This window comes from Schistocerca cancellata, chromosome 2, assembly GCF_023864275.1.
Source record: "Schistocerca cancellata isolate TAMUIC-IGC-003103 chromosome 2, iqSchCanc2.1, whole genome shotgun sequence".
In the NCBI taxonomy this organism is placed as follows: Eukaryota; Metazoa; Arthropoda; class Insecta; order Orthoptera; family Acrididae; genus Schistocerca; species Schistocerca cancellata.
In genome coordinates this window covers 992,885,981-992,897,478 of record NC_064627.1, presented here as the reverse complement: position 1 = coordinate 992,897,478, position 11,498 = coordinate 992,885,981, and the positions used below count along the sequence as shown (strand labels likewise).

Sequence of the window (11,498 nt, the reverse complement as noted above, 5' to 3'; positions counted from 1 at the left end):
ACTGAAGCGCCTAGAAGCACTCGGCCACAGCGGCCGGCAGAGGACATCCTGAGCACACTCTTAGCACTAGAGATGAACGTAGTCGACTTATTTCCCCATATCCTGGCAGTAAAGCTGGAGTTCTGGGCTGCTTTTAACTTTCCGAATCGAAGTGCCACGGTACATAATTGATTCTATCAACCAGGTACACTCGTAGGTAATTTATTTAATCAATATAGCTGTGAAAGCATTTAAGTTAATAATTTTTAATTTTTAGACGACAGGTTTCGATCCTGTAAGAGAACATCATGAGATCTACATTCTTTGATGACAGTTATAATCGCTGGCGTGGAGCTGGTCCGTCCGTGCTGGCGTGTTCTCCGCTTCAGCACGGACGGACCTGCTCAACGCCAGGTTTTCCTACTGTCCTCAAAGAATGCAGATCTGATCATGATATCTTAGAAGATCGAAACTGATCGTCTAAAAAATAAAAATTAACTACTTAATGCGATCATAACTGTGTTTTTTTTGTAAATTTTTGGTAAGATCTTATGGGACAAACTGCTGACGTCATCAGTCCCTAAGTTTACGCACTACTTAACTAAGTTAAACTAATTTACGGCCGGCCGGGGTGTCGGAGCGGTTCTAGGCGCTTAAGTTTGGAACCGCGCGAACGCTACGGTCGCAGGTTCGAATCCTGCCTCGGGCATGGATGTGTGTGCTGTCCTTAGGTTAGTTAGGTTTAAGTAGTTCTAAGTTCTAGGGGACTGATGACATCAGAAGTTAAGTCCCATAGTGCTCAGAGCCATTTGAACCAAACTAACTTCCGCTAAGGACAACACACACACCCATGCCGACGGGAGGAGCCGTGCGGACCGTGACAATGGGCCTTAAAACGCGCGGCTATCCCGCGCGGCAACTGTGTTTGTGGTTCAAATGGCTCTGAGCACTATGGGACTTAACATCTATGGTCATCAGTCCCCTAGAACATAGAACTACTTAAACCTAACTAACCTAAGGACAGCACACAACACCCAGCCATCACGAGGCAGAGAAAATCCCTGACCCCGCCGGGAATCGAACCCGGGAACCCGGGCGTGGGAAGCGAGAACGCTACCGCACGACCACGAGATGCGGGCAAACTGTGTTTATTAAATAAGTTATAATACTAATAGATTGCACTGTTTCCTGGAACAGACTTGGCGGTATCTAGAGATACTGCAGTACTGCCTTCTGTCTGGAACCCCTACCGGGTAGGACTGTCAAAGGAAATAGAGAAGATCCAAAGAACAGCAGCTCGTTTCTTCATGGGTGGCTTTGTAAGTGCGAAAGTACCACGGAAATGATCCTGTAACCCCAGTGGCAGTCGCTACAGGAGCGGCATTGTGCTTCGTGGTGTGATTTAGTCTGCTGTAAAAATTCCGAAGAAGTATGCTCGGAGTCAATCAATATAGGTGTTCCTCCTACATGTAACTTGCGAAAAGACGAAGGATGTTACTAGAGAGAGATTCGGACACTCACGACATCCGTTCTTGCTCCACCCACCGTAAATCGGCCTGGAAGGTATAAAGGTAGACTGACGGGTCTGGTACCTTGACAGTGGTTTTTGTTTGGAATTTCCCCTAACCTGCCACCCTCCCCAGCTGCTGTGCGCGCGCTAGCCGGAGCAGCGCCTCGGACGCTCGCTGCAGCCTGCGACGTCACCCCCGGGCCCCGGCGGCGGCGGCGGCGGGCTGGCTTTCAAAGCTCGAGCGGTGCGGGGCGAAGCCCGGCCGCCCTCGATAGCCGGCCGCGCCGCCTTATCTGGTGACTCACGGCTCGCCGCCGCCGCCCGGGCAGCCAGCTGCCGGCCGCCGCACGCGCCTCATCACACTACCTGCTGCAGAGAAAAATGGTTGAAAAGGACTCTGAGCACTATGGGACTTAACAGCTGTGGTCATCAGTCCCCTAGAACTTAGAAATACTTAAACCTAACTAACCTAAGGACAGCACACGACACCCAGTCATCACGAGGCAGAGAATGCTGCAGAGAGCACAGTGCTCATTGTGCTACGTGATCGCATGTTGGCCCAACTGTTGTCGGATGTCGAGAGCGATGCTCGCTGCCTGGTTCCCAACCACACTGTGAGACATTGTCTGAATAGGAGCTCGATAGTTCACTTAACAACAGATGTTCTCCTTTTTTGTTCTGTAGTTCAAACATCCAATCCCAAAGAAAGCAGGTGTTTGACAGATGTGAAAATTACCGAACTATCAGTTTAATAAGCCACAGCTGCAAAATACTAACGCGAATTCTTTACAGACGAATGGAAAAACTGGTAGAAGCCGACCTCGGGGAAGATCAGTTTGGATTCCGTAGAAATGTTGGAACACGTGAGGCAATACTGACCTTACGACTTATCTTAGAAGAAAGATTAAGAAAAGGCAAACCTACGTTTCTAGCATTTGTAGACTTAGAGAAAGCTTTTGACAATGTTAACTGGAATACTCTCTTTCAAATTCTGAAGGTGGCAGGGGTAAAATACAGGGAGCGAAAGGCTATTTACAGTTTGTACAGAAACCAGATGGCAGTTATAAGAGTCGAAGGGCATCAAAGGGAAGCAGTGGTTGGGAAAGGAGTAAGACAGGGTTGTAGCCTCTCCCCGATGTTACTCAATCTGTATATTGAGCAAGCAGTAAAGGAAACAAAAGAAAAATTCGGAGTAGGTATTAAAATTCATGGAGAAGAAGTAAAAACTTTGAGGTTCGCCGATGACATTGTAATTCTGTCAGAGACAGCAAAGCACTTGGAAGAGCACTTGAACGGAATGGACAGTGTCTTGAAAGGAGGATATACGATGAACATCAACAAAAGCAAAACGAGGATAATGGAATGTAGTCAAATTAAGTCGGGTGATGCTGAGGGAATTAGATTAGGAAATGAGACACTTAAAGTAGTAAAGGAGTTTTGCTATTTAGGGAGTAAAATAACCGATGATGGTCGAAGTAGAGAGGATATAAAATGTAGACTGGCAGTGGCAAGGAAAGCGTTTCTCAAGAAGAGGAATTTGTTAACATCGAGTATAGATTTAAGTGTCAGAAAGTCGTTTCTGAAAGTATTTGTATGGAGTGTAGCCATGTATGGAAGTGAAACATGGACGATAACTAGTTTGGACAAGAAGAGAATAGAAGCTTTCGAAAGGTGGTGCTACAGAAGAATGCTGAATATAAGGTGGGTAGATCACGTAACTAATGAGGAGGTATTGAATAGGATTGGGGAGAAGAGAAGTTTGTAGCACAACTTGACTAGAAGAAGGGATCGGTTGGTAGGACATGTTTTGAGGCATCAAGGGATCACAAATTTAGCATTGGAGGGCAGTGTGGAGGGTAAAAATCGAAGAAGGAGACCAAGAGATGAATACACTAAGCAGATTCAGAAGGATGTAGGTTGCAGTAGATACTGGGAGATGAAGAAGCTTGCACAGGATAGAGTAGTATGGAGAGCTGCATCTAACCAGTCTCAGGACTGAAGACCACAACAACAACAGTTCAAACATACACTACTGGCCATTAAAATTACTACACCAAGCAGAAATGTACATTATAAACGAGTATTCATTAGACAAATATATTATACTAGAACTGACATGTGATTACATTTCCACGTAGTTTGGGTGCATAGATCCTGAGAAATCAGTACCCAGAACAACCACCTCTGGCCGTAATAACGGCCTTAATACGCCTGGGCATTGAGTCAAACAGAGCTTGGGTGGCGTGTACAGGTACAGCTGCCCAGGCAGCTTCAACACGATACAACAATTCATCAACAGCAGTGACTGGCGTATTGTGACGAGGCAGTTGGTCGGCCACCACTGACCAGACGTTTTCAATTGGTGAGAGATCTGGAGAATGTGCTGGCCAGGGCAGCAGTCGAACATTTTTTGTATCCATGAAGGCCCGTACAGGACCTGCAACATGCGGTCGTGCCATATCCTGCTGAAATGTAGGGTTTCGCAGGGATCGAATGAAGGGTAGAGCCACGGGTCGGAACATATCTGAAATGTAACGTCTACTGTTCAAAGTGTCGTCAGTGCGAACAATGGCTACCGACACGTATAACCAATGGCACCTCATACCGTCACGCCGGGTGATACGCCAGTATGGAGATGACGAATACACGCTTCCAATGTGCGTTCACCGTGATGTCGCCAAACATGGATGCGACTATCATGATGCTGTAAACAAAACCTGGATTCATCCGATAAAATGTCGTTTTGCCATTCGTGCACCCAGGTTCGTCGTTGAGTACACCATCGCATGCGCTCCTGTCTGTGATGCAGCGTCAAGGGTAACCGCAGACATGGTCTCCGAGCTGACAGTCCGTGCTGCTGCAAACGTCGTCGAACTGTTCGTGCATATGGCTGTTGTCTTGCGAACGTCCCCATCTGTTGACTCAGGGATCGAGACGTGGCTGCACGATCCGTTACAGCCACACGGATAAGATGCCTGTCATCTCGACTGCTAGTGATAGGAGGCCGTAGGCATCCAGCTTGGCGTTCCGTATTACCCTCCTGAACCCACCGATTCCATATTCTGCTAACAGTCATTGGATCTCGACCAACGCGAGCAGCAATGTCGCGATATAAACCGCAATCGCGTTAGGCTACAATCCGACCTTTATCAAAGTTGGAAACGTGATGGTACGTATTTCTACTCCTTACCCGAGGCATCACAACAACGTTTCAGCAGGCAACGCCGGTCAACTGCTGTTTGTGTACGAGCAATCGGTTGGAAACTTTCCTTATATCAGCACGTGTTGGTGTTGCCACCGGCGCCAACCTTATGTGAATGCTCTTGAAAGCTAATCATTTGCATATCAGGGCATCTTCTTCCTGTCGGTTAAATTTCGCGTCTGTAGCACGTCATCTTCGTGGTGTAGCAATTATAATGGCCAGTAGTGTAGTTGTAATTCATCTTCGAAAGGTTTCTGAATGTAATTTAATTTTCAGAGTTGGTTATTCGCTGCTGACATCTTCCGTTTTCTTCTGCTGTTACCATAATTTAATTCCGCAGTAGACCTGCCGACGAGTGGTATTCCTGAAATATACTGTTTGAAATGGGGCACTGTGGGGACTGCTACGACTTCTAGCAAAGGATATGTGTAATCACCTCTAAGATTTCACAGTACTCGTGTGACACTAGCGATGTCTGTGGCTCAGCGGTCGTCTTCGCTTGCCACTGGGGCTCCAACCAGACTTATCACTAAAGATTGGTTCAAATGGCTCTGAGCTCTAGGGGACTCAACACCTGAGGTCATCAGTCCCCTAGTACTTAGAACTACTTAAACCTAACGACAGCACACACATCCATGCCCGAGACAGGATTCGAACCTGCGACCGTAGCAGTCGCGCGGTTCCGGACTGAAGCGCTCGGCCACCGCTGCCGGCTATCACTAAAGACAATCCCACTCCAGTCAATGAGATTCCAGACTGAAGATGTGAATGGAGACGCTCCGGACGGCGCTGACGGTTGCCCGCCTTACGGCCCGACACCCATGAGTGATCGTCTGAGGTGTCGTTTCTTTTCATAGCAGGACCCCGTTGGTTGTTATCTGTGATACCCTTACAGCACAGCGGTACGTCGACGGTATTCTATGCTCCGTGTTGTTGCCCTTCATGGCAAACCATCCTCGGCTTACGTTTCAGCAAGATAATGCACGATTTCACTCGGCGAGACTTTCTACTGTTTGTCCTCGTGCTTGCCAAACCCTACGTTGGCCAGCAAGATCGAGGATCTATCCCCAACCAAGAACGTTTGGAGCGTTATTGGCAGGGACCTCAAAGCAATTTTGGATTTTGATCATCTAAAACACCCATTGCACAGAATTTGGCATGACATCTCTCAGGAGGACGTCCAAACCTCTATTAATCAAAGCCAAGCCGAATAACTACCTGTATAAGGGCTAGAGGTGGACCAACGTGGTATTGTCTTGTTCCAAAGTTGTGAAGCTCTGTCTTGAATAAATCATCCAAATTTTTTTTGAAATTGCAATAATTTCCTCTACATATGAAGGGCTTATTTCAGTAGTGGTACAAGTCCATTACCTCCACTTTTCTGTCTATAATGCTTCTGAAATTAATGATGCAGACAAACAGAAAGAAAAGTACATCTCTAGCAAGAAGCCATATGCTTGAATATTTCTGGTATCTCAATTGCAGATTTTTCAGCTCTCATTTAACTTGAGGACTCTGTATCTCACAATGAACAAAAGTGGACTTGTACAACTATTGAAATAAGCCCTTCATATAGTTCTTATGAAACAAATGTCCAGTAACTGAATTACTATTACTGTTATTTCGGTAGTTAGTAATCTGTCACTCTTTTATTGTGGGTTAACTAGGGCTATTCAGCTGTGTGTAGATATGAGAGAAATGTTTCTCCGTTGCGGAAATCTCTATTCAAATGACAGATAGCGTTTTAGTTGGGCTGCGCTACCGAGGTTGTTCTTTTATATATTGTTTCCTCCAGTAGTAGTTACGTTTTATATAGTTTATCCTGGCAAATTAATTATAAACTGATATGTTTTATTTGCCTTACACTGCCAGGATTACTTATTCACAATTAATAGATACATTCTATTCAACATACCCAGCCTGGATAGTTAACTTCCATACAGAGCCATTTTATCTAGCCCGTCTTATTGGGATTAATTATTCACCATTAGTCGATACATTTCAATTGGAAATCCCTGTCGCCGGCCGGTGTGGCCGAGCGGTTCTAGGCGCTTCAGTCCATAGTGCTCATAGCCATTTGAACCATTTAGTGAGGAGGAACTTCTGGCTTGCAGAACAACGTTTAAACCTCATGAGCCTACTGAATACGCCAAACAGGATAGATTAATAGTTCCCAATTAACTAGTGACACACCACCATGGCACTTATCAAACGATCAACTTAGCTTAAGCCAACATGATGCAGTTGGTGGAGGCACCAGATTGGAGCCAACCCAGCCGTTGTGTGACGACGGAAGTGGAAAGAAAACACGTCTCTGCTCTGGGCCCAGGGAACAGGAACGTGTTGTCCGCTGCCAAGACTACCCTGCCAACACACATCAGAAGCGAACAGTCATCTGCCGATATTAGGCTACAGACGAGAATGCCTAAGATATGGGGAATATTAACTTATAGCGGAAGCGACTACACATACAAGATTAACACTCCTTAAAATTATTTGTAAATTACAAGGCGAAATATCAGCGCCTGCTAATGAAACAACTATGGCATACTCATCTACAAGGGTGCCTTGCGTCAGACACATACTATGTTACAAATTTAATTTCATAAAGTCAACTTTTAATAGAGAATACTTGCACACTTACACGCAATATGCCCTGGAACAAAAAATTACCACCAGTTCCACTGACCGATGATCACATACACAGTCACTCAGAGGCGGATTAATAGTGCAGTTCCACATTAACACTGAAGTGGCCTCACGATAACAAGTACACAAAAAATAAAAAAAACCACTTAACTCCACTCAGGTGTGGAGGAGCCGTGACCTCCAGGATTCCAGGCCGGCTTGTAGTTGCCTCCAATCCGTACAGGCGGTCCTTGAGGTGTCTTAAAATTTAAGATTGCAGAGTAGGCTGGGAACTCGCTTACCAGTATGCACGTGACGTCCATTACTCTTCTAACTCGCCGCTATCAGTTCTTAAGGCTTGCCTCCAACCTATTTAACCATTCACAGCTTCTTGAGGCTTTTACTGGACAGCAGGTGTCATCGAATAGCAACTTTCCAGCCACGTGCCCTCCAGCTCTGTCGGGCCCCACAAACCAATACCACACGCCTCGATGAAAGACCCTAGCTTCTGACGTATGATGAGATCGATATTGGCAACCACGTAGTTAGTGGCGCCAGCAGACTTTCATGCGCGCAAAAGTTAAAGTCACCACGGCACAGCCTCCCCCCGCTTAAACCAATTCCCCCCTCCCCCCTGAGAAATGGCGGGAGGTCAACCAACCGGCTTAACCTGACTTAAGTCGACTCTGAGCGTTTTGCTTGTGCCTAATTCCTTGCAGGCAAATTAACAGACTCAAGAACCTTAAAAATGAAACATGGACAGACAAAGCGGTAGGTGAACTTACCAAGTATAACGCCACCCTAGGCTCGCCCAGCGTCGTTTCTAACATAGATCTTATCCTGTCCTTCATAGTTCCAAGTTGGGGGACCCTCTTCAAGTTCTTCGTTCGCTCCTGGATGACACTAATGACATCTGCAGAGACTATATGACCAAAAAATGAAACCTGACGTCTGGTGGGAGTAATCTTAGACGGGTCGACCGTTAATCCAGCATCGCAAAGCTTCGACAACACCTGTCTAAGATGGGAAAAGTGTTCCTCAAACGAACCAGTATATATGGCCACGTCAACAAGTAGTTAAATACACAGACGAGTTTCAAATCCCCCAAGGTATGATCCAACAAACGAGAGAGAAAAACGGCTCCGGTGGCCAACCAACACGACACCCAATTGAACACATAGAGATTCCAGTTGGTGCAAAAGGCCATGATATACTTAGATTTTTTGGTGAGAGGTATTTGGTAATAGGCTTAATTCACGTCAAGCACAGTGAACCACTTAGCCCCAGGGAACCACGTCAAACAGTTGTGAAGATCAGACAAGGGGACTGACTAAAAAAAAAAAAAAAAAAGAAAACCATTTTATTCTGCAGCTTATCCACATCTGGCCTATAGTCCGGAGCCTGAGGCTTAGGGGCAACAAAAGTCGGCAAAGCGTAAGGAGAATTCGAAGGCCTGATCACCCCATCCTGCAAGATATTAGCCAGATTAAGCCTCAAGATTTTCATTTTAGGGGGCGAAAATCGATAAGGAGACTGCTGAACAGGAACATCATCAATCAGACGTGTATCATACTGGGTCACACTAGTCACTCTTAGCTTATTAGACAAAACACCAGGAAACTCGTCCAACAGTCTCAACAAACGCGCTGCTTCCTCTGATTGAAGATGAACCACCCCAAACTCCCTGGTCTCGAAACTTATAGAATTGTTCACGCTTGGACGGCGACGGCGACAAGAGCAAAGGGCTGTCTCCTCGCATGGCAAGAATTTCAAGAAGAAAGCATGACTAGAAAAATCAAGGACCAACTCGGTTACTTGAATAAAATCCGAGCAACAAATTAGCTACTAGGTCGTTTACAACTAGGAGGGTAACCGACCAGGAGAAATTACAAATGTACAAGCTACCGCGCACCTCCACAACCGGAGGCAACTCTTACCCATTGGTCACACATCTCTAAGGGCAGGTGTGCACAGGAGATAATTTACACAAATGGCCGAACTCCAAACCCCACTTACAGTCAAGTAACGAGACAGAACGACTGAAGTCAAATAATGCGCACAGAGGTCTTTGTCCGAACAGGAACAAACAAAAGAGAGGGACAATATCGTCACAGCATGAATATGTGCACAGCAAGAGGAAGACCTTCTCTGACACTTACCAACTCTCTCCCCTCCCCCCTCTCCCCTCCCTTCGCTTACTCGTAAACAAGATGGTCGTGCAAGCCACAACGAAAACATGCCGGCACACTAGTGAATAAATTTGAGAGCAGGTTTATCACCCTGGAAACTGAAGGCTCTGGTATCGAACCTACATCTACACTATGGTGTTCACCAACAGAAGTGAATCTACTAGTTCTTACAATTCATCGAAGTTGGTGGGACGCCAAGCAAACACCAAACGTTGTCGGTCCTCGGGGCGCATGCCCTCTAAGATCTTAGAAATGCTATTAGACTCAGTAACAGACATACCAAGGGCTAGCATAGCTGTACGTACTCACTCCACATGTTGGCTCAACGTCTCCAAGGATGCCTACAAGGGTGCCTTGCGTCCAACACAGTCTGTGATATAAATTTAATTTCATCAAGTCATTTTATTACAGAGAATACTCGTACACTTGCACGGCAATGGCCTGGAACAAGAAATTACCGTCAGTTACACTGACTAATGACCATACACACAATCACTCGGAGGCGCGTTAATATAGCAGTTGCGATTCCACATTAACACAGACCTTACCACATTAACATAGGCCTTATGATGACAAGTACCCAAAAAATAAAACTTAACTCCACTCATGTGTGAAGGAGCCGTGACTTCCATGATTTCAAGGCGGAATGTAGTTGCCTCCAGTGTGTATAGGTGGTCTTCGTGGTGTGTAAAATTTAAGTTTGCAGAGTAGGCAGAGGCAGGCAACTTGCCAGCCAGTTTGCACGTGACGTCCACTACTCTTCCCGCAACTCGCCGCTATCAATCCTTAAGCGAACCAGTGAGGCTTGCCTCTGACCGATTTAACCACTTGCAGCTTCTCGAAGCCCGCACCGGAATGCAGGAGTCACTCCAAAGTAACTACTTGCCAGGCACATGCCCTCCAACTGACTGGCTGTATGGTGCGTGCAAAATGTCGTGGCCGCTAGATGCTCACTCGTCTGGGGAATCATGGGGAGAGCGGCAGTGTTGTGTGGTTGCTCAGGACATTGGAAGGAAGTGCCGTTCTAAACTGAAGCCCAAGCTCACATTTTTTGTAAATACTAAGTGGGCCCCATAGCATCTAAAAACAAAAAAACAAAAATTCCGCCGAAAATGCAGCAATTTATTTTTACCTGGCTTGTTATAAGTTTGTAAGTTTCAGAGAAGCAGAGTGCCGAATTTTGAGTAAATCCTTCAGATTTTACTGGTTGCTATATCAAAATTTGTTTCTTTTGCCAAAACACAGAGGAGTTTGCACTGAGTCACCTCACTAACATGTTGTGCTGTGCAGTCACAACTGCGAGAGAATTCTGAAACAGTGGTTTATTAACTGAGGAACAGAGGAAAGGTAAACCACAGTAATGTCTTCACATATGTTGTTCGAAAACACATAGCACTTCTCGTTTCACCAGCTATCGATGCCCCTTAAAAATTACATTCTTTCACCGAAAAAGTCTGTTGTTATTGGAATAACATAGTAGACAATGAAGTTTTACATAATAACCATGTGATCAAACACTCTCCTCTTGGCGTGCTATCATTTGCCAAAATCTCATTTCGATATCTGAAATCGTTTGTAAAACATGAGGAATATTGTCGACATTTCGCTCTGGCTTTGTCGCTGGCGCTGCGCGATCGCAAATGAGTGAGCTATATCAGATCAATTTTCTCGAGATTGGTGACAGACAGATACCTCTATTTAAGTTTGAAGGATAATGCAGTATGTCAGCTAAATTTCATAGGCAACAAAATGTTATGAAATATGCACCAAACGCAAAACCATAGAGACCTCTATTTTTCATTGCACACTTTTCCCAATATCGCACAGTGTCTTACTTTCATGTAAATATCACAATAACTATGAACATTGACGAAATGATGGGCACATAATCATGAACCGGACATGTAAAGCTATAAGTAAGCTAAAAATTAATTTTTTTTTTTTTTTTACCAAATAGATTCTGTTAAATCGTTCGAGAAAACTTGCACGT

At 45.4% G+C, this 11,498-nt stretch overlaps 1 protein-coding gene across 1 annotated transcript in view; it reads right to left on the bottom strand.

Annotated features, from left to right (window-relative positions):
* Nucleotides 1-1,636: 1,636 nt before the first annotated feature.
* The window catches only part of LOC126160393 (craniofacial development protein 2-like), a 57,865-nt gene continuing 48,003 nt past the window's right edge, over nucleotides 1,637-11,498 (bottom strand). Inside the window, exon 2 of the mRNA XM_049916904.1 lies at nucleotides 1,637-1,822. Coding sequence (XP_049772861.1) covers nucleotides 1,637-1,822 — 186 coding nt within the window. The remainder of the gene's footprint in view (nucleotides 1,823-11,498) is intronic.